At 39.0% G+C, this 23,465-nt stretch overlaps 2 protein-coding genes across 2 annotated transcripts; both read left to right on the top strand.

Annotated features, from left to right (window-relative positions):
• The first annotated feature begins 3,672 nt into the window (after window positions 1–3,672).
• On the top strand, window positions 3,673–15,931 carry LOC137995029 (latent-transforming growth factor beta-binding protein 2-like). Its single transcript, XM_068840598.1, has 7 exons — window positions 3,673–3,773; window positions 4,036–4,258; window positions 4,956–5,285; window positions 6,295–6,417; window positions 7,039–7,334; window positions 14,922–15,177; window positions 15,766–15,931. Exons 1-7 carry the CDS (start codon window positions 3,705–3,707, stop codon window positions 15,774–15,776), a joined length of 1,308 nt encoding a protein of 435 aa, XP_068696699.1. The 5' UTR covers window positions 3,673–3,704; the 3' UTR covers window positions 15,777–15,931.
• A 119-nt stretch (window positions 15,932–16,050) lies between these two features.
• LOC137996135 (fibulin-1-like) lies at window positions 16,051–22,038 on the top strand. The gene is made up of 7 exons (XM_068841561.1): window positions 16,051–16,255; window positions 18,011–18,151; window positions 18,790–18,915; window positions 19,993–20,118; window positions 20,713–20,847; window positions 21,106–21,240; window positions 22,010–22,038. The coding sequence occupies exons 1-7, from the start codon at window positions 16,051–16,053 to the stop codon at window positions 22,036–22,038; spliced, it is 897 nt and encodes a 298-aa protein (XP_068697662.1).
• The last annotated feature ends 1,427 nt before the right edge of the window (window positions 22,039–23,465 follow it).

Raw genomic sequence — 23,465 nt, 5'->3', positions numbered from 1 at the left:
TTCAGAATCTAAACTTTCATTTTGTAACAAATTTAATAGATTTGTGAAAAAAAAGTGTAAGCTCTGTATTTTTGTTCGGTGCGTGTACATTAATCCAAACCACAGGCTTTTCTTGAATCTCCGCTTTGAGAATTATGTACCTCCCCTCGGGGTCTAACAGCTTCGAGTGTATTTTGTAATCAACACCTCTCTTAAAAAGAATTGCTACCCCTCAAGCGTCAGAAGTCCCAGGGGCGCTTATTATTTCTGCACCCCATTCATGTTTCCAAGACATTTCATGTTCTATTGTTAAATGTGTTTCTTGCAAAAAAATAAAATCTGCATTCCGTTTTCGGCACCAAGTGAAAATGGCTCTTCTCTTTTTAAAATTGCTTAAGCCTCTCACATTTACGGATAATAATTTGACTGACTCACTCATCCAAATTGTTTACATAGCCTGAACCGGAGAAGAGATATATCCAATCCCTGATTTGTCGTTGATAGGTGAATAAGATAATTAAAGGTACGGTCATTAAGTGTTAGAGGTAAAACTACCTTTGTTAGCACAAATAAACAAAACTTCACATGCAAGCTAGACCTGATCAAAAAGCGAAATCTGCTTATGTAGACTAAAAAAACAGCACGAAAACAATTTCTAAACCAAACATTTGAACAACAACAAATACCAGCCAAACTTACGCTTACACTTAAACTAGTAGGATGTACACAAAACACAAAAACAAACATTCGACAGTTTATTCGGAGCGTCTCTGAAGCCGCGCTTTAGTCCTCCCCCACCAAGAACTTACATAATTGAACCATAGAATGGGAGATTGTTTGCTTCCTCTGTATACCTGCCCATTAATTATCAGCCTGTCCACTTTAAAGAAGGCGGTGTTCTTTTCTTGCTTGGCCTTTTTAAGTACCGGATATAGAGTTTTGTGAATGCCTTCAATTTCTTTGGGATAGTCGTTGGCAATTGCGGTGCTAGAACCCTTTAAATTTTTAATAAAGGACCAGACAAATTCTTTATCTTTAAAAAAACTGAATCTAGCAATTATCGGTCTCGGCTTGTTGCTCTGTCTCGCGGGTAACCGATGGACTCGCTCGAAGCGAATTACGTCGACATCATTCTGTGGGATTTTCAAGTTTTCATTCAGAAATTTCTTGACAACAGCTTCTGTGTTCTCATCAGCAGTCTCCTGGACATTAAATAATTTAATATTTTCCCTCCTAGAGTAAGATTCTAACCTGATTGACCGGCGCTTCCAATAGTCGAGCTCTTCTTTAAGCGACGTAAGCTCATTCTCGAGACGTTCCATGTTGGAACAGGCATAGATTACTGTAGCTTTCAAATCTGTGATTTCCTTTTGAGCGAACTCAGTGCTCACTTTAGGTCTTGGCTTTCTTTTTCCAGCGAGGATACTTTATCTTTGAGTGCCTCTAGCTCAGTCAATGAGTGAAGGATCTTGTTTAGTTTGGTGTTAACTTCTGCGAATTTAGCCTCGCAGCAATGTCCGCTGGAATCTTCCTCTTGTAATAAGTCTTCATCGGTTTGCGAACCACTTTCCCGCAGTCTTTTTCGGCATTCAGATTGAGCTTTTTTATGTTTACTCATTATTGAGCGGGAGATGACTAAAAGGGCCAAAAAAAGTTACATCTTTCGTCAAATTACGAAGCTTTCTATCAGGAGCTCACAGAAACACGTCCACCTCGTGCGAGGTCCCAGTCCCGGGACTAGGGCTGGGTTGTTCAAAAGCGATTTGGAGCTACGTATTAGTGACAGAGCTTGATCTCAGGGATTGCGGCACCGGGTAATACCTTCTATGGCACAAGGCCGTAATCGGCCTGGCCTGGTTGGACGACACGGAGTCCTCTTACCAATTAATCATAAAAATTACAATTTCCGAGAAAAAGAAAAGCACAAGTCATGAAAGAAAGGGAATTTTTTTCATAAAAAGACTGACAAAGGAGACGTACATTGTTTAATTTGACTCAAAGACAGAAAGGAAGAAGGAAAGAAGGAAAGAAGGAAAGAAGGAAAGAAGGAAAGAAAGAAAGAAAGAAAGAAAGAAAGAAAGAAAGAAAGAAAGAAAGAAAGAAAGAAAGAAAGAAAGAAAGAAAGAAGGAAAGAAAGAAAGCCCCAATTTAATAGTCTATACACTATTTCTATAGCGATTAAAACCAAGGTTGTGATTGGTGATCGTTTGAACTGTCCAATAACGGCTTGGCAAGGGAATTAGCGTAAAACCAATCATAATCGAGGAAACTGTATATTTTTATGATTAACTCCTAAATTACGACCTCAAATGGAAAGTACGAGCTAAAACGTATTGACATCACTAACTATGATCTATACGGTCTGTTTTCATTTAGTTCTGACGAGAAGCGTAATATACCTGAACGGCTGCTTTTTCCAGTAGATATTTTTTCCGTCAAGGTTGCCATTTCGTTGATTTCCCAGAAAAATTCAAAATTATCAGTAAATTCCTCCTTTGGTCTTAAAACGATAACTGATGAGATCCCCTTTGACTGCATTATCATTTAAAACCGTCTTAATACAAATGAGAAAAGTTCTGACTTTTTCGCAAAATGTTCCTTTTAGTAACGACTTTCGTGTGGGCGTGTCCACAACTAGAGAGACTCCATTCGACGGAAAACATTTGAAGCGAGGAAAATTAACAACATGGAGCAAAGTACTCTTTTTATTTCATTAAATACCTGTCCTCACGAACAGTATTGGCCAAATTGAGTATATAATTTTTGGAAAGTTCTGGCGTTTCTTTTTGTAACACGTTTGCGCTGACTACACTCTCTATTCTGATGAATTTTTTTGTTGGCGTTAAATAAACTTGAACGACAGTTATTATTTTACTAGATGAAACAGGAATACTTAATCTTTGCCATTCAAAAAAGTTAGCTTCACACGAGTTTAATAGATCACGTTATTTTTAGCTTTGAAACATGAGCTCTGATTTCGCATGAAAGCCGAAATTGTACTAGTCCCACCTGCCTCTAGTTTTACAATAAAAAAAGACCTTTAAAATTTCTCCTAGGTTTCTGAGAATTTAATGCCATTTTTACCAGAAATGTAGCTACTTCTGAGTTTAATTATAATAAAACAGATTTAGGCAAAAACAATTTCCAGCTTTTTATTGTAAAAACGTCTAATTAGGCCGTTTTCGCGTTCAGGGAAAACCTACTGGATATGAAAGTTGCGATCATTACACAATGAAATTCGTCTTTGTTAAAGAAAATAAAAAACTAAAAGGGTGCGCTTCTTCCCCGGGAGGTACAGGATCTATTCAGGCATTTCTGTCCCCAACAAAATCAATGGCAGTGTTCCTTCTTGTAACATCTTTTTGGAAAAGTGGGCATAAAACCAAAGGGTTTAAGCCCTAATTCTTGGAAATCACAAAGCGAAGACAGGAATTATTATTTTTCATTGTGAACTAATTTAAATTGTATTTCGAACAAATATGTAAAAGAAGGGTGGTGTTCAATGGAACCGTTACCATAGGCCTGGTTATAATCTAAGAATGAATGAATGAATGAATGGATGGATGGATGAGAACAAACGAAAAAGTTCAATCATACCAAGTTTGAAAAACCATCATCGATCTCTACCTTCAGATGAAAGCAATGAAGATGTCTACATCATAGATATCGTTGGAGTGATGTCATATAGAAAGGGCAAATTTAAAAAGGTTGAAGGAAATGATATAATGGTGGAACGTGACGACAGTCCTGGGTCAGAGACGAAAATAGAGGATGGTGTGTCACATTATACGAAGGTACATTTAAGTTAGTGGTTACATTATCGTGCCAAATTTTATGGCAGGTTGTGGGTGGGGTACGCAAGTCGATTTTCCTTATTATTGGCTCAGTTACTAAGAGCTGGATTCGTGCATTTGGATTGGCTCACCTTGAAGAAAAAAACATTTTTTGGAAGACCTACGCAACACTTATCAATCCACAAATTGATTGTGATTTTGTGTATTGTGTAATAGGGTCAGTGGAGCATCGTCAAAGTCTTTTTTTTTTCCTTAATTTCAGGTTATTCCTAAACGCATACCTTGGAAGGAGGAACTGACTAAGGACACCTGTGTTATTGCCCCAAATGAAAATAAAGATGGCTTCTTGTCCGCGCGCGTCATAAAAGTCAACGAAGAAGATAAACATGTTCTCATCGAGTATCTAACTTGGATAGTAAATTCAGAAAAACGAAAACAAGAATTTCAAAGAAAACAATTACAAATTGTCTTCGGAGCTTGGTGCAGTAAGTGTTCATGCTATACTAATTCAGTGTTTCGTGTATGATCCCAATCAGATCCATCCACTGAGAGACCACACTCATACAAGGTATCGAAGTTGTGGGATACCGGTGGCTCTGTTGATAAACACCGGGCTGCCATGCGGAAGGTTGTGACTTTGACTCTGACCGGACCATCAGTCAGGGTCTTTAAATAACTGAGGAGAAAGAGCTGCCTTTCTATTCTCATCTTTAAATGGTTAGACTCTCTAGTCTTCTAGGATAAGGACGATAAACCGAGTGCCCCTTCTCCCAATCCTTCAGTGTACACTCTTCTGGTTAGCCAATGATTATTTTGCCTGTAAAACCTGGCTGTAGACCGGGATTGATCTTTCTTTCAAAGTCGTAGAGTCATCTGCGAACTACGTAGGCACAGTTACGATCTTTGAATGGATCTAGTGACCAGTAAATAAAGTTGATTGACTGATCGATTGATTGATTGAATAATTTAAAAGTGGGAAAGTGGATAGGTTTTTTTATGGATTAAAGAAGAGTGAGAGGAGGGGGAAAGGGAGGGAGAGGTTTATAGGCCTCTCCGCGGCCCCCTGAATTATATAAATGTTATGAAGTCAGCTCAAATTATACTTCTTTCGACCAGGCAAAGGGGTTAACGTAGAATACGTAATAGTGTAACTAGCTAGTTGCCATTTTTTCCTTTGTCCAGTGAAAATCAACCCGCAATTTCTCAGAATTCCCAAAAAATCCAAAGTGTGTCGTGGTCAAATTGTTCAAGTGGACACAGAGATTGTTTTTCAAGCCAAAGCTGTTCGCAAAATGGTGCGCCTTTCCTTCGACGGGATAAAGAATGAGGATTATGTCAGCAACAGGAAAGTGAATCTCGCAAAACTTGAGCAACATCTAAGTGAACTTTTGTACGAAGACAGAGATAAATGTCTTAATCCTGGTACATTCACTGGTTTTACAGAACATGTAGTCTTTATGGGAAAAGTTAAGGCAAGACCATATGAAGTTCACCATGCAGATAACTCAGAAGGTAAATAACTAACCTATGAATGGCGTCTATATCTTTGAACTAGCATGCGAACCTTCAACAATGTTCCTTGAGCGCTGTGGTCAAAAACTTACCTTTCCGTTTCATTCCCTCTGTTATTAACCCTAACTTTTCAAGGAACAATCCTTTCATTTAACCTCTTTAGTTCTGCATTTTCGTTCCTTTTATTTCATAATTGTGAAAAAAAAAGCGAATCCTTAATTTAACCTTTCAGATTTAATGCAAACAGATCTTATTGGAATATAAATTCTCGGGCTTTAGTGGTTTAGCTCTCTTTGAACAATGAACATTTTGGGCCGCTAATTAGTTTGAAATTCGTGTGTCCAAGGCATCAGAAACCACTATTAAAACAATTGATCATACTGACAGAATCCGGAAATCGGCCTATTTTTTCAAGGTTGTCAAAGTATGAGCTTTTCCAAATAACGTTTTCATTGCGCAATATGCATCATCTTTGAAAGCAAAAAGTTCAAAGTTTCGTGTTGCCTTATAAAATCACTATCCGGCTCTAAATTTCAGGTGACTCCAGAGAAATACTTTGACAATTGCCGCTGATCCCCAAAGTTGGACACATATAGCCCCAATTTTATTAATGTAATCCATGATAAAACGCAGAGCGCGCTAGCCTAGTGTCATTCTAAGGCTAATTCACGTACGTACCTGAAAAATGTACTTGAATGCCTTTGTGCGTATTTATCACTCCAAAAGATATTTATAGATTAAACTTGAGCGGGAGGTGTTCTTCTCGTAATGGTTTCTTCTGTACGATTTTAACCCAAAAATGTGGCCATACATTTTGTTCCATAGAGATACCGTTTTCAGCAAAACTGTTAAATAGAAAGGGGAGTCATCGTACTCGTTCGGGAGAAAATAAAAGAGCCATTTTATCAATGTGAACGAGCTGATACACCCGCCAATGACGTAATGCAAAACCAGGGGCCCAGTAAACTCTCTTGTCGAAAAACTAATTTGTTGCTTTCTCTTTTCCAAGAACACTTTGATCAGTGCTCGGAAAAGGAGAAAAAGTTGTGCTTGAAGAGCAGAATTCCTTTTAATAAAGTTACTCGGTTTAATTGCTCAGCCAGGAAAGTATGGAACGGAAAACAATGTGAAGGTATGGGCGGTCCATTAATATAGGCTCGATTACCGTTCGATGATTCGGAAAATGAAACTACGCTTACCGCTTATAAGGAGAGCATTCGTTGACTTCGACCAATTATAGATTCGCCTAGCAAAACTTCGCAAGCATATTGTAATTAAAGTGGGAAACGTAAACCACGGAAAGAGTTAGAAAAGTTAGTGAAAAAGATTTATTGTTCGCGCTGTCCAACATGGCGGCTATGACGCAACACAATCTATACTACATGCGATAAAATTTGTAAACAAAGAACGAAGTTGAAGCAACGGAAGCTACATTGTCTACGACAATCTCGGCCAGTCACAGCCACCTAGCAAGTATCTGATTGATGCCTGTGAGTAGCCGACAAGAAATAGACCGTGAAATGAAACTTAAAGAGATCATCGCAGTTAGTTGAGTTGTTGCCCGACAAACTGCGATAGTCTTTCCAACTTTTATTTCACTGTGAAGATATTGGTTTTCAGCCAATAAACAGCAAAATTTAAGCCGAAGATTGCCGAAAACATGAAGTCGGTTAGTTTTTCTCCATGCCGGGATACTCAGTTGAGCAAACATTTATATCTGCCACTCTTACACATACTATTGCTTTCGTCCTAGATGAGAACGAATGCAAGACGGGAATGGCAGCCTGTGCATACCTTGCGGCATGTCTAAATTCCCAATCATCTTACGTCTGTTTTTGTCCCACGGGGACAAAAGGCAAAGAAGCTTGGAGAAACCCCTGTGTAGATGTGGATGAATGCGAAAAAGAATTGACAACGAAAAATTGTCACAAAGACGCCGTCTGTAAAAATACTCCTGGAAGCTTCACATGCCTTTGTAAAAAAGGATTTAAAGCCATCAGCTACAACAACTGCGCCGACATAGACGAATGTGAGGTTTTTGCCAACAAGGTATGCCATAACATTATGTCAAGAAATGCCGACTCGTTGAAAAAAAAATACTTAAAGATAAGGGGAATTGCAGCCATAACCAGAAGAAAACAAATAATTATTTACAAAAGCAAAATACCGGCAAATCTGTTGCAAACAAGAAAAATAATAACGGAGTTGGCGTACTTGGGATCGCAGACAGTTCCAAACTCTGGCACGGAAACGTGTAGTTGAATTATGTTGTTGGTTAAGTCACGGAAACTGAATATAAAGAATACTAGAAGAAGAAGACCTAGTTTTATAGGGATGAATCAAACTTGACTTTCTAAATAATCCAGGAACATTTTGAGGAGCAGAGTTGTTAGAAATTTCATACATTCAAGTGGACAAAACTGGAGCACTTTTAGCGGTAAAATTTTAAAAGAGACAAATAGAGGAACCGCATTAGTTCAAGGCTTAGAAAATTCCATAAAGCGAATAGCGCGTTTTTGAAGTAGTAACAGTTTATTCATGTGCGATCGAGCAGCTTGACCCAGGAAATTAAACCATAAGTTAAATACGGAAACATCAGCGACTGATAGATGCTCAGTAAAGTGTTAAACGGGACAAAATGTGTCAACCGGGCAATGATTCGACAATTTTACTAAGTTTAGAAGTAAAATAATCAACGTGAAATTTCCAAGACAAATTTATATCAATACTCCAAGATATTTCAGTTACGTATTCTTTGCATTCGAGTGAGGTTAGATGTATTAGTATTGTTATCCATTACATTTAGATTTACCTCGTATTCGAGCTCTTTTTGGCGTGGTCGGAATGTGGCAAAATTTGATTTTTTTTTTTTTTGTATTAAGTGTGTTTGTTCGCCGTCAGCCAGTCACATACATTTTTAAGTTCATCATTAACCGTGGCCTCAAGAGACCGGATATTATTATCAGCAAAAAGCATGTTTGGGTCATCTGCAAATAGGTAGAAGCTTAATTTTGAAAAAGAGTTAGGGATATCATTTATATGTAAATATCAAAAAGAGTAGAGGACCTAACACAGAACCTTGTGGGACCCCGCAGGACATTGTCGCTGAAGCGGATACTTTCATTTCCAACTCTGTAGTTTGCACACGTCGACGTAAGTATGAAGAGAAGCAATCGTTTACAACTCCTCTAATACCATAATGATGTATTAACTTACTCAGCAAAACTGTGTGGTTCACTGTATCGAATGCTTTTTTAAGTCAAGGAAAATTCCACAGGTGTATAATTTCTTGTCCATATTATTTTGTAACAGTATTAACAATACCAAAGATTGCATGTTGTGTAGAGTATTTATCTCTAAAGCCATAAGGTGATGTGAAAACAATTTTGTTTTGGTCAAGGAAGATTTTAAGTCGCTTGAACATAACTTTTTCAAAAATACGATTACAATTGGATAACAAAGCAATTGGTCGAAATTTTCCAGGGTCAGTCACCTCATCTGATATATAGACTGGTATAACTTTGGTATGCTTTGGCTTAGAAGGGTATACACCCTGACTGACTGAATGACTTGTTCATTATGTCAGCTAAAGGTTTGGATAAAATATGTCTTATAGAACGTAGGATTCTGGTAGGACAGGAATAAAACCCGTGAGCTTTGTTGAGAGGAATGAAAAATATTTCAGTCTCAATTTCTGATGTCACAATGAGATTAATTAAAGCAGAAAAATTTATCGAAGACATATAATCAGTACATTCACGATTAGTTGAAGGTAGTTTAGATGCTAGGTTTGGTCCAACCGAAGATGTTGGAAATTTCACTGCAATCATTCATCATCATCATCATCATCATCATCATCATTAAATAGGGCTTTTTTTTTAGGTTTCCGTAATATGTTGTTGTTGTTTTTTTTTTACAAGAAGGGGTGATTGGCCCCAAGTTCAACCAGCTGCCTGCAGGGACGGGGGTTATTCTTTGTTTGGACTCTACCTCTTGACCAATCCGGCAAGGATGAACATGCCAGGGACCAAGGTCCCTGCCGGCATAGCTCTAAAGGTCACTGAGCCTCACGAGCTTCACCACCACGTCAAGATGATAACCCATGGTGCAATCATTAGTTGAGACTACTATCTGGATAAATGATTGAGGAAATACGCTTGAAATGCTTTCTTTTGTTATTAATTAAAGTATTAATACCAGCCCAGGTGTTCTCCATATCAGTTAAGTTATGGCTAAAATAATTATGATAGTAGAGTTTCTTGCTAAGGCGAGAAAGAATTAAAATAATTTTGCCTCTATAAATTTTATACAGGGCTTTACTACCGGAGTGATAAAAGCGGTTCTTTACTTTGATTGATTTTCTTAGCCCACATGTAATCCAAGGTTTTAACATTTGTTTGGCTCGACGTTGAAACAGTGTTCTGTAAAGGGGCATGTTTGTCTAAAAGATTATCAACTTTGCTATAGAGAGTAGAAAGGAAGTTATCTGGGTTAGTCTGAGCGCCGGAGAAAGAATCCCAATCGATCTGAGAAAGCTCGTCAACAAACTATTTTCTGAGAAACGAGAGAAATCGCCCATCTTTCTCCTCCCTTTCATTCGCCCCTCTTTAATTTTTTGAAAGATGAAAAATTGCGAATAGTGATCACTGATATCAGATACAATGTTGCCACTATGAATTCCCGCATCCAATTTGTTGACTAAAATGTTATCGATCAATGTTGTGGTAATCTTACAAACGCGTATAAGGGTATCAATAGTCGGAATAAGAGAAAAGCTTTGTAAAGAAAGTAAAAAATATATATGTGCATAATTGCATGTTTCAACACCCCAGGAGATTTATATTGAAGTCACCTATAACAAAGATTGATTTATTTGAGGTGAAAACTTTCCAAGCGTTTCATCGAAATATTCCTAAAATCGCACTCATTCTGGCTTATTGTTTTGTCTATACATGATTCCGCAAATAATGTTTGGGCCATTAGAGAGATGGATTTCGATCCAGAGGGCTTGAAATGCATGTTCAGAAGATTTCTCTATCACTGTATAATTTAGATCGCTCAGCGTAATATACATGCCAACACCTCCAGAAGCAAGAGGCGTTGGAACATTTCAAATTCGTAACCAGTTATAGATGGATTGAAGTCCAACAAACTAGTTTTCGTGATTTTGGTTTCGGAGACTCCAATAGCACTAAAATGGTGTCCTAGCTCATCAAGTAGATGCACTTGGAGATCTTCCAAATTGTGCCTTAAGCTCCTAACGTTATTATGAAGCAAAGAAAACTTGAAATCGTCATCAAAAGAAGAAGAAGAAGACAACCGATTGCGTAGGACACTAAAACTATGTGGAGAATAATAATTACTCTGTATACATTGATTACAAAGATTAAGAACGAGATTTATGTTCTGATGAAAATTCAATGTGAATTGGTCTAAGTCATATAAACTGGAAAGTTTCTGTAGATCTTAAACAGGTTTTAAACCGTCCAACGAGACGCGATTCTATCATGGACAACATAATAACGAACTTGCACAGTTTTTTATGAGTCACCTGACATTTTTGCTTGGAACTTAATTAATTATAACGATAGGAGTAACATGTGCCTTAAGCGCATCGTGCGTCATTATCCTGAGTCCGGTTTAGATAGGTTTGAGCTGTAGGCCAGGCGGAACTCTTGGTTCCAAGGGCTCGGTCCTAGTCCTTCGACGGACAACCTTGCGACCTCTTTCACGATAGATGTTAACACTGCCCTTGATCACTTCTTTCCCACCAAAAAAGTCAGGTTTCATCCTACCGACAGGCCGTGGATAATTGCACACAACAAAGAGCTAATAAAAAAGCGTCAGCAGGCATTCCATTCTGGCAACACTCAAATGTGGCGTATTTACAGGTGGAAAGTCCAGAAGGAAATCAGCGACAGAAAGAAGAACCTCTATGCAGAAAAAGTGCGGAATACGCGCAAAGATGATGTCCGCCAGTGGTGGCGCACAGTCAACACAAATGTCTGGGCGCCCTTAAAGCTCCTCCCAGTCCAGTCTTGAACGCGACGGTTTGGTACTGTCGGAGAGTGAAATTACAGAGCTAGTGTTTGTTTTTCGCGTGACATTCCACCACTAGGCATGTCATCTCCCAGCATATTTACCACCGAATGAGAGAGTGCCTTTGGTGCACCCTCATGAAGTTTGTAAAACACTTCTGAGCGTTCAGCCCAATAAAGCCGTGGGTCCTGACAACATACCACCTCGAATCATCAAAGATTTTGCTTATGAACTAGCTGAACCAGTTACAACTATTTTTAATCCACCCCTCTTTGCTGGAGTCGTCCCGAGTATATGGAAGGAATCCAACATAACCCCCATCCCGAAGGTAAAGCAGCCTCAAAATTCAGGGGATATCGGACCTATTTCACTAACACCTATTCTATCTAAATTCCCGGAACACTTTGTGGTTACCTGGATGATCGAGGATGCATGTTGGTGAGTATATGGATGCCCGCCAATTTTGCAGCCTCAAAGGATCTTCCACCACCTATTGCTTACTCGATCTACTTCACAATTGGCTCTCTGAGCTAGAGAATCCTGGCTGCTATCTAAGGGCATTTTTCTTGGATTTCAGCAAGGCCTTTGACAGTATCAACCATACTATAGTGATCACCAAGCTTTTTGAGTTGGGCATTCGCCGCTCGATAATTCCATGGATATGTAGTTTTCTAACACAGCGGAGGCAATGCGTCAAGCTTAGTCAGAGTACCTCTCACTGGCTCCCTGTTAACGCTGGGGTCCCTCAAGGGACTAAACGTGGCCCCATATTGTTCTTCATCATGATAAATGATGTGAAATTGGCATCTTCGCGCTGTTCGTCTGGAAGTAGGTCGATGACGTGACTATCTCAGAAGCTGTATCAGTGCGCGTGACCTCAATGCTTCAATCTTTGCTTGACGCACTCAAGTCCTGGGCTGATAAAAAAACAACATGAAACTTAATCCTAATAAATGTAAGGAGCTGACTGTCCATTTTTGCCGCCATGCGGAGTATTTTCCACCAGCTCTAGCTGTGACTGGGAATGTACTTGAAACCGTCGAGGCCCACAATGTTCTAGGAATCACTATTCAGAGTAACCTAAAATGTGATTCTCATGTCAACGAAATAGTAGGCAAGGCTTCCAAACGACTGCATATATTACAGGTGCTAAAGCGCAGTGGTGCACCTCTACATGATCTCCTTCGAGTTCACATTGCATAGGTCGGTACTGGAGTACTGTTGCCCTGTGTGGCATTCCTCTCTCTTTGTCCAGCTCTCAGAAAGAATCGAGAGAGTGCCAAAACGTGCGTTACGCATCCATTCATTTTTCCTGCCTCCCACTACGAAGAGCTTTGAAGCTGTCCGGCTGCACGACTCTGTGCGAACGAAGAGATCTCTTGTGTGCGAAAACCTTTGAAAAGATCAAGGAGTCGGGATCACGCCTTCACCATCTTATGGCACCGACTCGGGCGCGCACGCACGGCTGCTCCCTACGCTTTAACGATAGGCCATCGCTGACGAATGTAAAACAGAGCGCTTTAAGAAAGGTTTCTTCTCTCACATGTGCTTTAAAGCTCATGGTCTCTGGCTGGATATTTTCCAACATTATTATCTGTAGTAAAGTTTTTATAAGATCGAACTTGTAGGCTTTAAATTGGGAGTAATTTAAAAATGTATGAATCTAAATTCAAAGTAATTTTAAAATGTTAGGCCCAGTCCTCATCAAGTTGATAAGTTGTTATTTTACTAGGTTTATTCTTATGTAATGTAATTACGCAATTCGCTTCATGCGCAACGTTTTATAATAAAATGCTATTATTATGCTATTATTAGATATTTCTTAGTAGGCAAATCACTGGAGAGAGTATTGTTAAACTGGTCATGACAGCTTATGAGATCACTTGCACCGTAATACAGTAATTCTTGAAAAGACTGAAGAGACATAAAAAGCTGTATTTAAAAGTTATGAGATTACAGAATAGTTAACTTTATCTTGTTTCACCTGACAACCGCCTCAAATCATCGATATGTTTTATCTTCACCGCCCTGGATTCTGTATTCTTCCTAAGGTAAATGCTAGAGTTTTTAGTCCAACAAAAGTGGTACTGGTACTGCGTTTTAAACCTCTTGGCTTCGTAGAAAATCGATTGCATCCGCGGGGTGAGGTGATCAAAGATCCTAAAGTTAGATAAATATACACTTTCAACAAGGCTAAGGTTAGCTGGGCGTAAGTTGTGAGTTGCATTTCGCAGATAAATCACCTTGTTCTTTTCCAGTCACCTAACGAATTTGCAAACAATTGGCTTTGGGGCAGCATGCGCTTTCCTTGTTGGAATGCGATGTGCCATGTCCATGTCATGAATGGCTGATTTTAACGCCCATCTCCTGAAAAAAATTCACACATAAGGAACTAGTTTCTTCTGCTGGTTCTTTTTTTCTTTAATTTCTGGCAATCCGACGATTTTTAAGTTAAAACTTGTCACCGTACTCTTCTCTTTCGTCGACGGCTTGGCCAATAGCATCAATCTTTTCAATCAGTTCATCCAGGCGAGAATGAGCTTGCTTTGATTCAGCTGTCACTTGAGCTTGAAATAGAATAAGTTTATCATATCCCTTACTTAAGAATTCGTGACTTTCTCTGATGGTGGAAGGATCAGTATTGACAAGTCCCGACGAAGATAACGGTTGCATTTGATCAAATTTGTCCTGACGTCTTTGCATCGTTTCAGATAAGGATTCCACTTGAACTTTTAGCACTTGGTTTTCCTTTTTAAGAACGGCAACTGATTCCGGCATTGCGTTATTAACAATTGAAATAAAGACTAACAAAAAATGAAAGATATTATAAAGCACTTAAGCAAACGAAAGACTGAAAAACAACGGAGCTAAAATTTATCATCCACCTTGGCCAACCCACGAAACCAGATTTTAATTTTTGCAAGAATATTATCTTGCAAAAACGTGCCAGGCATGTTTATTTTTACACAACATTGCTTTTTTTTCAAATTAAACAGCAAAATCCTCTCGCCCATGACCACATCATGTAACTTGTTATTAAACCTTTTTCGTAATTTCGTTATGTTAAAACAATCATGTAACCAGCAAGTTTCATGCATGATATGTGATTGCACATGAACGCAAGGGTGTTTTTGAAGTGTCTTACAGCAATCAGAGCAACGAGAACGCATGTTTTATGAGTCAAAGGAGTCAATGAGTCATGAGTCATCAGTCAATATAGCAATAATTTTTTGATTAAGCCTAAGCCCTCGTTTCAGTGATTATAGGCCTAAGCACTCTCTGAAATTTTAGCTTTCATTTTATGGTTTAATTAACTGCACTAACTCGTTGACCCATTGACTCATTGACTCATTGACTCATGACTCATTGACTCATTGACTCATAAATATTTGACACTCTAGAGCAACGATTTAACGTGTTGCCTTCCTTTTGTATGGTACGGCAAATCTAAAATAATAACTTATTATTGCGGTTAGACCGACCAAAGGTGATTTCTGGTGACCGAGGAAAGCAAAAAAGTTCCGTCTTGCGTGTAAGTGTGATATAGCGCATACTACCTGATATTGTTCACCAACTACATGCCTTTGCATACTATAGAAAAGTTGCACGAAATACAAGAATGCACACTGCAAAAACTACCATGGTGGTTTTGGATGTGACTGCAAGCCTGGATATTATGGTTCCATCGAAGATTGCAAGGATGAAGATGAATGCAGTTTAAAGAAGCACAAATGCAGTCCACACGCACATTGTACCAATTCAATTGGTTCTTACACTTGTAAGTGCAATTCAGGATACACTGGTGATGGTTTCAGCTGCCAAGATGCAATTGAATGCAATGATTCATCGGTAGGTTAGTTACCACGTATCACTTTAATCATATTTTGATTTGCATTGTGTGCCTTAGCATGTTTGAGAACGCAGTGCCTCTCAACAATGATAGAGAATAGTCCCAAACCCTTTTGAATTGAGCACGTTTTTAATGCCTTGTAATATCATATCATTTGTTAAATTGTGGCGCACACTCGACACTCTCTTTTTGAGCATGAGAGAGGCGCAAGAGCCTCACCAAGGTATGGTATATCGTAATTACTCCTCAATCCAGTATTGAGGGTGATCAGGGAATCACTTTGATAGAACTTTAGATCATCTCTGGTGAGTATATAGCGATGCATAAGAACTGTTGTTTCCGGGAGTGACGTTTTGAGAGCCAATGTCCAATGCAATCCACAATACCCTCTTAGGACTACACCCACTTTAACCAGAGGATGTAAGCCGGTCTTTCCTGGGATGAATATGAAACAATTTTTAATCAATCAACCCTTACAATGTAATTATAGCTCTGATAAATAGATTACAAAGTAAACTTAACCTTTGCGCTATTGATAATTAATTCTTCAGTCTTTAAGGGTATACCATGACCGTTTGGATATCATTGTAGATTCGCAGTAGATGCCATACATCACTCGGTCAGTGCGTGGACTTTAATGGTGGCTACAAATGCGAGTGCAAGGAGGGTTATGTAGGAGATGGGATCAAAAACTGTACGCTTGCCGATGAATGTGAGCTTGGTATTCACAAATGTCACAAACTGGCCACTTGCATAAACACTGAGAAAAGCTACGATTGCGGCTGCAACAATGGCTTTGTTGGAGATGGATTTTCCTGTGAGGACGTGGACGAATGTACCAACAACCAGAACAATTGCGGTTTAAGAAAAGATGGCATGGAGTGTATTAACACAAATGGATCGTTTAAATGTGTTTGCCGAAAAGGTTTCACTGGGGACGGCAATACCTGTGCAAATATTGACGAATGCAAGGCCGGAGCGCACAACTGTGCCAAACATGCCATCTGCACTGATAACCACGGAAGCTTTTCCTGCTCATGCAGACCGGGCTTCTTTGGAAAACCTAACAAAAAATGCACTGGTAAGCATTGAAGCCGCGAGCAGTCACTTCATTGCGGTTATTCCAAAGTGCTGTTTGCGTTCACTATTTTTGCCCTTGAATGGAGAACGTTGGACGCTAACAGCGCCAAGAAACCTCAGTGAGCGAACGGGTCGCATGTTGGAAGTATCATTCGTAGTGTCTTAATTTGTCTTAACCACTACCTTTTTTGTCAATACTTGACTTGAGAAAAGAAAAGTTTGGCTCCTTTAATTTTTTGATCAATTACGGATTGTCATACGATGCAGTCCTTCGGGGTCCAGCTTTTGTAGATGGCTGTTTTGATATTTACTGTCAACTCCTTAGGGGCAGCGCTTTCATGAGTAAATCACGACGTTGGCCAATTTTTCGGAAAAGTCAAGTTAACGTACGAGCGGCGTAAATAGTAACAATGAGCATAGGCTGTCGTCTATAATCTTGAAAATCATCTCTTTCAAAGCAGCCTTCAATTTCACTGAATTCGATTCAACGAAACGCGCGCTTTAATAGCGATGTTTCTTCTGGCGTCACCCATTGTTATTAATGTGGCAACCAGAACCTAATTGGCTGTTGAAACAATGATTTTGTTTAGTTCCATCGTTGGCAAATTTGAATATCAAAAGAAATGTGAAGTCAATGCTTGTAAGCAAGAAATATCGTTATAACATTGGAGAGATTTAGCATCGCATTTACGTGAAACGCGAACGGCAAAAGTGACCACGTGACCATGATTTTCCCGCCATTTTCTACATTTGCCGGCTGCCGCTTGCCGTCTCTACGTGAAAATTGGCTTTTTTTTTTTGGCGCGTTTGCCTTATACGTGAAATTTACTTCCCGTTTTCTTCAACATAAGAAATTGTTTGCGGAAAAAAAAAAAAACTTGACAGGTAAGGATTATCATTTTATATAGCGTCTTTCCCTGCATACAATGTTTAGAAAGACTCCGAGTTTTGTTTTTGCTTTTTAGTTACTAAATAATCGACTTGCCGTGGGTCACGCGCTAAAGTCCCACCCTTCTCTCTATTTTACGTAACACGTGAAACGGCAAGCCGGACATTTGCCGTTTTCACGTAAACATATTGCTAAATCTCTCTATCGGCGTCCAAAAATGTCGGCGAGTACGAAGCTAGTAAATATATATGTTTGAGTATAGTTCGGGTTCTAGACGAAATCGAGAAGCGACCCTCCCCCTTAACTGGACTATCAAGCAATTTTCTCTATATAGAGACACCTGAATGACAAATTCAGGTGGCTTCAACTGGATACGAAGTCATGACCTTTGCGATGCCAGTGCAACGCTCAACCAACTGACCTATGAAGCCATCCAATGTGAAATGGGAGTGAGGCTAGTTTCTCGAAAGTCGACAGAACTGAAAAATTCAGTCCGCCCCGAAGAGCAATTTATCAGACTATGATCCAATTATCCTGAAGACTGCTCTTCTAACATGCTATAGAGACGAGGAAAGGGAAACAAATAGCTAAGTTTCAGAAATCAAAGTGCGTTGTCATCATAACGACAGAAAAAAGTATCGTTGTCAATCCAAACATATCGGGACAGTAACAGGCCCCGAGTCAAGCAGCTAGTATCTATTTCCCAGATCTACATTAGCGCAGCCATTTTTTGTCTTTGTAAAAATGAAACTGACGCGCCCTGACCACAACTCAACGCCACGCCTTGCTCCCTTCCCCATGTAATGGATACTTAATGTACGTTTAATTTTAAACAAAAGCATTCTTTGTTTTGTTTTTTTCTTTCAGCTAAGACTAAGTGCATGAAAGCAAAGCCAGATTGTGATTACCTAAGAGCAAAATGTAACACAATAAAGAACGCCGATGGAAAAGAGTCATACTCGTGTCACTGCAAAGCCGGTTATACCGGTAAATCCACTAACTGCGTTGGTAAGGAGCCTGCTGTTAACTTTCAGAAAGCAAGAACTTCTTTTTTTTTCTCTCTCTCTCTCTTTTGTTTTGGTAAAATACACACAAGTTGTTACGTGGATAAACATTTAGTACGCGCGGCTTAGTAAACCGGTCAAACCAGGACACTACAACGATACTTTCGTCTCCTATCATTGTCCGTTCGCATGAACTTATTTTAAAGTGAAGCTATGATCTCCGCAGTTATGAACGCAATTGTAACAATTGCGTATATATAGAGAATCAACCAACTGAGCTATGAAGCCACTACTAACTTTGAAAGCTTGTCTTTTTTGGGTTATAATGTTCCCGCGATGAATGAATCAACAACGAAATGATCAAATGAAACGAGTCATACATGGAACTGCGGATATGAAGTCAAGTGAAGCTATGATGATAGATTTACCTGATTTCATATCCGCAGTTGTTCATTTCACAAGATATGATTATAGTTTCACTTGATTTCATATCCGCAGTTCAATATATGTTTCATTTCACATACCATTTCATTAATGAACGTATTTGTTGCACTGATCTAATTAGTGGAATAGTAACCATCCATGTTTTACTGTCGTGAAAAGAAAAACTCTTGAATTGACTACTTTTTTTACGTGTTTTAGATTTTGATGAATGTGCGACTGATGGTAGTAATCAGTGCTCCAAAGATGCCGAATGTATCAACATTCTTGGCTCGTATAAATGTCGTTGCAAAAATGGTTTCAGTGGAGACGGATTTACATGTTCAGGTACTGGCTGCTATGGTGCAGTTTAATCCCGGCATACGTTTTATACTTTGCTGGCCAGTTCTATTTGGGATCCCCAAGTGCTCCTCCCCCCCCCCAAGTGCTCCCCCCCCCCCCCCCCCCCTTCCTTCCCTGGCTGCCTTCACAACTGAGCAGAGAATTTCTTTTTTGATGATATGAGCTGAGTTGATTCAGCTTGTTTGGTAAGTCATTCATCAAATTTATATGGAAATTTTTCAGTAAAATCGTCGTAATTCTTCGATATCATAATTATCATCGGTTTTGTAAGGGATAAAGCAGATCTGCAGTTCCAGTTAATGAGTTGCACCAGGTATCGCTTCCATTATAATCGTCATTGTCATCGTCACCTTCCAGGGGCACCCAGCCACGGTTTTCTTTCAAATGCTCTTAAACGCTGTTCTAAGCTCTTCCGAGAGTGCTTTTAAAGCGCTAGCTTTGTAGGTTCATTTTAGCTAGGATGCTCTAAAGTATACACATTTTTTAATCTATTCGGTTATTCTAGGGGAACTTGTCCAGAACACGAAATTCCTAAGTATTGTATCCTTTGCGAAAATCATAGCTGGCCTTTTTTCGGTACTCAAAGGACATTTCTTTTATAAATCTCGAAAGAAACAAGTGATTAAAGGCCTTCCGAACATATCATTTAAAATTCCATTGGGTGCCCGTGGCCTTCATTAATATCACCATGCCACCAGAACCTTTTTTTTTTTTCAAAGTTGCGTCGGAACTAACAGTATAAACGAGATATGTTAAAAAAAAATATCACTAAGATCAAGTTTATTTTAAAAGACGAAACCAATGAAACATCATTCATAAAGTAGCATTTAATTTTCAGTTTTCCACGTTAATGATTATAGCATCGTAAATTGAGCATTAAAGTTAAGCAGTGCCTTCTTGTGTATTGTTCAGTCACACTCAAGCATTGTTTGATCAACCTTGAATCACGATGCAGTAAAATTAATATTAGGTGCATCACTAAAGGTGGAAATAAGCGTAGTTTTTGTAAGATACGTTTTTTTTTTCGATTCTCAATGGTCTCACAATTTTTGTGGTTTTAAGACATAGATGAGTGCGCTAACAAAACAATTTGTCCTGAAAACGCCATCTGCAATAACTTAAATGGATCATTCGAGTGCCGATGCAAGACTGGGTTTAATGGAAAAGATCCGTTCAAGAATTGCTCAGGTATGTGCAGGATTGCTTACGTGATTTTGTGATGGTGAAAAGCATTTACGCATTACCTCCCTACATTGCGACGCGCCTTACCGTGGCCACCTAAAAAAAATTTTTTTTTTGTTTTTACAAATTATCCGCCAATAAGGGTATGCGAATTTTATTGACAGTCACGCCTCCTTGCAAAGTTCGTACGGTTGTAAGTGGAACTCGGTTGCATGGGTTGTTGAGTTGACGTATTTACACCTATTTGTCAAATATGAAATTTTGTTGGGTGGCCACGGTATGGCCCGTTGCACTGTAATTAAGGCCCGAATGCTTTCGCGTTTTTATCGTGTGCGGCAATCCTTAATTAAAGTTTAAAAGCCGTAATAAAACTTTTTTTTTTCAAGTGTGTCGAACAATTTAATAGGTACCTTATTATGCCCAAGAGCTAGCCTCGAAGGCTCTATGGCTAATTTTAATGACAACTTACCTACTTCTCTAAATTAACCCGGCTTCCTCCGGTGACCACGGACCAAAGGGACCACCACCAAATACAACACTTTTAGCCTCGTACACATCCTGTTATTCATCATTTTGTTTTCTTGCATGTATATGTTCAAGACGTGGATGAATGTCTGCTTGGGGAATGTGGATACACTGGACAGACATGTGTAAATTCAGTTGGATCATTTGAGTGCACATGTAATCCAGGTTTCAATCACGTGGACTATGCACCTGGTGAAGATATGTGCGAAGGTACAGAGCTTATAAAAGTGGAAAGTCTTACAAGCCACACAACATGCACCTTATCTTTACCTATGATTATTGTTGGCCTCGCTGTAACGCTCCTTTCATCCCACTCAGTTTTATAACATGTACTACGATTGTCGAGAAAAAGAGTGGTGGAAAAAAATAACACCTTCGGTTTAGTACTAGTGTAAATAAAATTTACTGTGGAGCTATCTTTGCAACCCTCATCATAAATCATTCTCAAAATTGTTATTATTTTTTTAGACATCAATGAGTGCACGACATTAGAGAAACCCTGCGGGTCTTACAACTATTACGAATGCGTGAACCGGGATGGTGATTACACATGCTACTGTGAATATGGATTTCATTTCAACAAGGAAAAACAGACCTGTGAAGGTAATCTAAGGTCAAATAATAATAAAGTAAATTGTCTTTAACCAAGAATCCAAATGTTATGAACCGTTTAAAGAACTGTTGACGGATCTTAAATGACTATAAATTGTAAAGTTACACGTTTGTTGTTTCTGGTTTTATTAAAGACCTTATCTATCTATCTATCTATCTATCTATCTATCTATCTATCTATCTATCTATCTATCTATCTATCTATCTATCTATCTATCTACCTACCTACCTGCCTACCTACCTACCTATCTGTCTATCTATCTATCTATCTATCTATCTATCTATCTATCTATCTATCTATCTATCTATCTATCGATCGATCGATCGATCGATCGATCGATCGATCGATCGATCTATCTATCTATCTATCTATCTATCTATATCAACGTTATCAAAAAGGTGGTCACCAGATAAACCATAGCAACCTCACTGACTGGAGGAGCATGGGATGAACTTGCCTCAGAGGAAGTGAGGATGATGGGAGAGAGCACATCCCGCCATGCCCCATTTATTTTTGTTTCGTGCCCATGGTCGCGCAGCCAGTGATGACCAATCAGATGTCTTCCTTAAACTAACCACGCATACCACGGGCTAAATTAAGATTTTAAAAAAAATTCATTGGAACAGGCCCATGCCTGGTAGATGTGCTATGTCCCATCGTCCTCTCTTGCTCGAGGCTGTTAGCTGCATGTCATGTGTTTTCATCCATAAATCAACATGAAAGTTGTGAATTGGTTCGACTTGCCCTATCTTTTCACAGGATTGACCATAATCTCTCTTTTACTCTAACAAAATTGTTCCTCCTCCTTGACTGGCGCGAAATGAACGCGGACACGTGGTACCTTCTTTTGGATATGTGCCAGTGGGCACCATAGTTCGGAATCCATTTCAAGATTCCTATAATTTCGGAAATTCCAAATTGCATTTTTTTGCTGAACAAGAAGATATTTCAGATCTTCAACCGCGCTTTGAAAATTTATCTGTTTTCTTACCACTATAGTGGAAACGTAGTGCACATTCCAAAGCAGTCTTTGTTGATTCACTATGACTATAGACACAAAATCACCTGATCAATCTGTAGCACAACAACTGACAACAACGACTGCACACGAACTTATTGCACATCACTTATAGCCGAGGTGAAATCTCCGATGAATCTCCGATGACGTAATGGTCTTAATTAATCTGGAAATGTCATCAGAATATCTATGGGTATGACCGATACGATAATAACACTTTTAACAACTTACAGCTTTCTTTCCTAAAAGTCGCGATTAAATTGAATTGGTTTTTTACAAGAGTAAAGGCCTAGCAAAGTAGTCACACGCGTGACTTAATTTAAAAATTACGTTGTCCACGACTATCTTTAGTACGGTGGTTATTTCTCTTATTTCCCTACCTAAGTTGAAACGTCGACACATTCCATAGATGACATAATGACCTTTTATGTATTCAATACTCGCTAAGAATCAACCGCTTAAATAACACAAAAAGGCAATATATCCTGTACTAAATAAAAAAAGGAATATTCATAAAATTTTAAGTACATTAACGTTTTAACAGCTTTTGGCGAATACCTGTAAACATAATAAGTTGCGAGATTTGAAGTGCCACTGATTATATGACCGAATAGAAATTTGGGGCTGCTTACCAACAAAACTAAATTTTATCTGTTTTCTTACCACTATGGTCGCAACATTCCAAAGCAGTCCTTGTTGATTCACTGATGGCTATAGAACCAAAATCACTTGATCAATCTGTAGCACAACAAACTGACATCAACGGCTGCACACAAAGGTATTGCACCATTACTTATAGCCGTTGTCAAATCTCCGATTGCACCATCAGTCAGAACCGTTGTGAAATCTTCGATGACGTAATAGTCTTAGCTTTCTTTCTTTAAAGTCACGATTACATGTTTCAATAAGACACAAAAAATAAATAAACTGATTGCAGAGCAAGAACCGCGCTCGGCCCATGACCGCGCGGTTAATAAAGCATGGCTAGGTGAGGTAACAACATAATCAAACCTTTATTGGGAACTATATCGAGCTTGCCAGTGTTCTTGTTCGCAAAGCGGCATTGTTCTTGTCGAGTGTAATTATCTCTTGAGTGACTTGCCATTTTGAAGGAAACGTTTTCGCATATACAACATCAACGATGTTCTGAATAAGAAAAGCTCAACAGCCCTTTTCTCCACGCGCCAGGTTCAGAAA

Source organism: Montipora foliosa, chromosome 3, assembly GCF_036669935.1.
Source record: "Montipora foliosa isolate CH-2021 chromosome 3, ASM3666993v2, whole genome shotgun sequence".
In the NCBI taxonomy this organism is placed as follows: Eukaryota; Metazoa; Cnidaria; class Anthozoa; order Scleractinia; family Acroporidae; genus Montipora; species Montipora foliosa.
The sequence above is the reverse complement of the archived record's forward strand: the minus strand, read 5'-3'. Positions and strand labels throughout refer to the sequence as shown.

Excerpts from the sequence above, each read along its gene's own strand:
- LOC137995029 (XM_068840598.1), top strand. The coding sequence starts at position 3,705 with ATGGTGGAACGTGACGACAGTCCTGGGTCAGAGACGAAAATAGAGGAT. Across the intron at positions 6,418-7,038 it reads GAACGGAAAACAATGTGAAG|ATGAGAACGAATGCAAGACG; the intron begins GTATGGGCGGTC and ends CTTTCGTCCTAG. Across the intron at positions 7,335-14,921 it reads GTGAGGTTTTTGCCAACAAG|AAAAGTTGCACGAAATACAA; the intron begins GTATGCCATAAC and ends TGCATACTATAG.
- LOC137996135 (XM_068841561.1), top strand. The coding sequence starts at position 16,051 with ATGGAGTGTATTAACACAAATGGATCGTTTAAATGTGTTTGCCGAAAA. Across the intron at positions 20,848-21,105 it reads TGGTGAAGATATGTGCGAAG|ACATCAATGAGTGCACGACA; the intron begins GTACAGAGCTTA and ends TTATTTTTTTAG. Across the intron at positions 21,241-22,009 it reads GGAAAAACAGACCTGTGAAG|GATTGACCATAATCTCTCTT; the intron begins GTAATCTAAGGT and ends ATCTTTTCACAG.